The sequence below is a fragment of the Monoraphidium neglectum genome, assembly GCF_000611645.1.
Source record: "Monoraphidium neglectum strain SAG 48.87 unplaced genomic scaffold scaffold03747, whole genome shotgun sequence".
Lineage (NCBI taxonomy): Eukaryota > Viridiplantae > Chlorophyta > Chlorophyceae > Sphaeropleales > Selenastraceae > Monoraphidium > Monoraphidium neglectum.
The window spans coordinates 1-866 of NW_014009882.1; the positions used below are offsets into that span (position 1 = coordinate 1).

The 866-nt window shown below is 70.9% G+C and overlaps 1 protein-coding gene across 1 annotated transcript; it reads left to right on the forward strand.

The window, feature by feature from the left end:
• Window positions 1–206: 206 nt before the first annotated feature.
• On the forward strand, window positions 207–665 carry MNEG_13308 (DNA-directed RNA polymerase III subunit C1; the record flags this gene model as incomplete). The annotated part of the gene is made up of 2 exons (XM_014038220.1): window positions 207–227; window positions 408–665. 2 exons carry the CDS (start codon window positions 207–209, stop codon window positions 663–665), a joined length of 279 nt encoding a protein of 92 aa, XP_013893674.1.
• Between the last annotated feature and the right edge of the window lie 201 nt (window positions 666–866).

The following is an 866-nucleotide window of genomic DNA, read 5'->3' on the forward strand; positions in this document are numbered from 1 at the left end:
GGCGAGGGTGCGCTGCCTCTCTGTATTGTGCGGCGAAAATCACAGGAGGGGGTTTGGGAGGAGACGGTGGGGCCGCCGACGCGTGGGGTGGGGGTGGGGGTGTTGGGACTGCTGTGCGTGTGCGTTTGGTAGAAGGGAGGGTCCGTAAGGTTGTTGACGGGGCTTGAGGGAGACTCTTTTTTCTACGGTGCACTGCATCCAGCACAATGGGAGGCCGGGGACGACGCGTGTGTGCACGTGCCCGTCCCTGCCCGACACGCGGCGAACGCTGCCAACCCCCGACCAACCGCCGACTGACGGCCGCCATACGCGCCCGCCAATCCCCGACCAACCGCCGCCAACCGACCGCTCGAGTCCCCTGCCGATTGTTGCCGGCCGCCGACCAACCACCAACCGCCCGGCCGCAGGGCGAGGTCCTGGGCATCACCCGCTTCGGCATTGCCAAGATGAAGGACAGCGTGCTGCACACCGCGTCCTTCGAGAAGACGGCCGACCACCTCTTCGACGCGGCCATCCACGGCCGCACCGACGACGTCGTGGGCGTCAGTGAGTCCATCATCATGGGCATCCCCATGCCCACGGGGACGGGCCTGCTGAAGCTGCTGCACGACGTCGGGAGGGTCGACCTGCCGGCCGCGCGGGGGGCGCCGCTGCTGGCGTACTGAGCGCGGGGAGGGGCGGGGGCGCGCCGAAGCGGGCGCGGGCTCGGCGCATGGGGGGTGTTCTGGCTGGTTGAGGAGCAGCGCCTGCGGCCCGGCGACCCAGGGTGGCGGCGGGCCTGGGCGGGCCGGCGCCGGCGGGCCCTTTGGGCGGTCACAGGGCGGTCACAGGGGGTTCGATGGATCTTGAGCAGCGGCGCAGCGGCG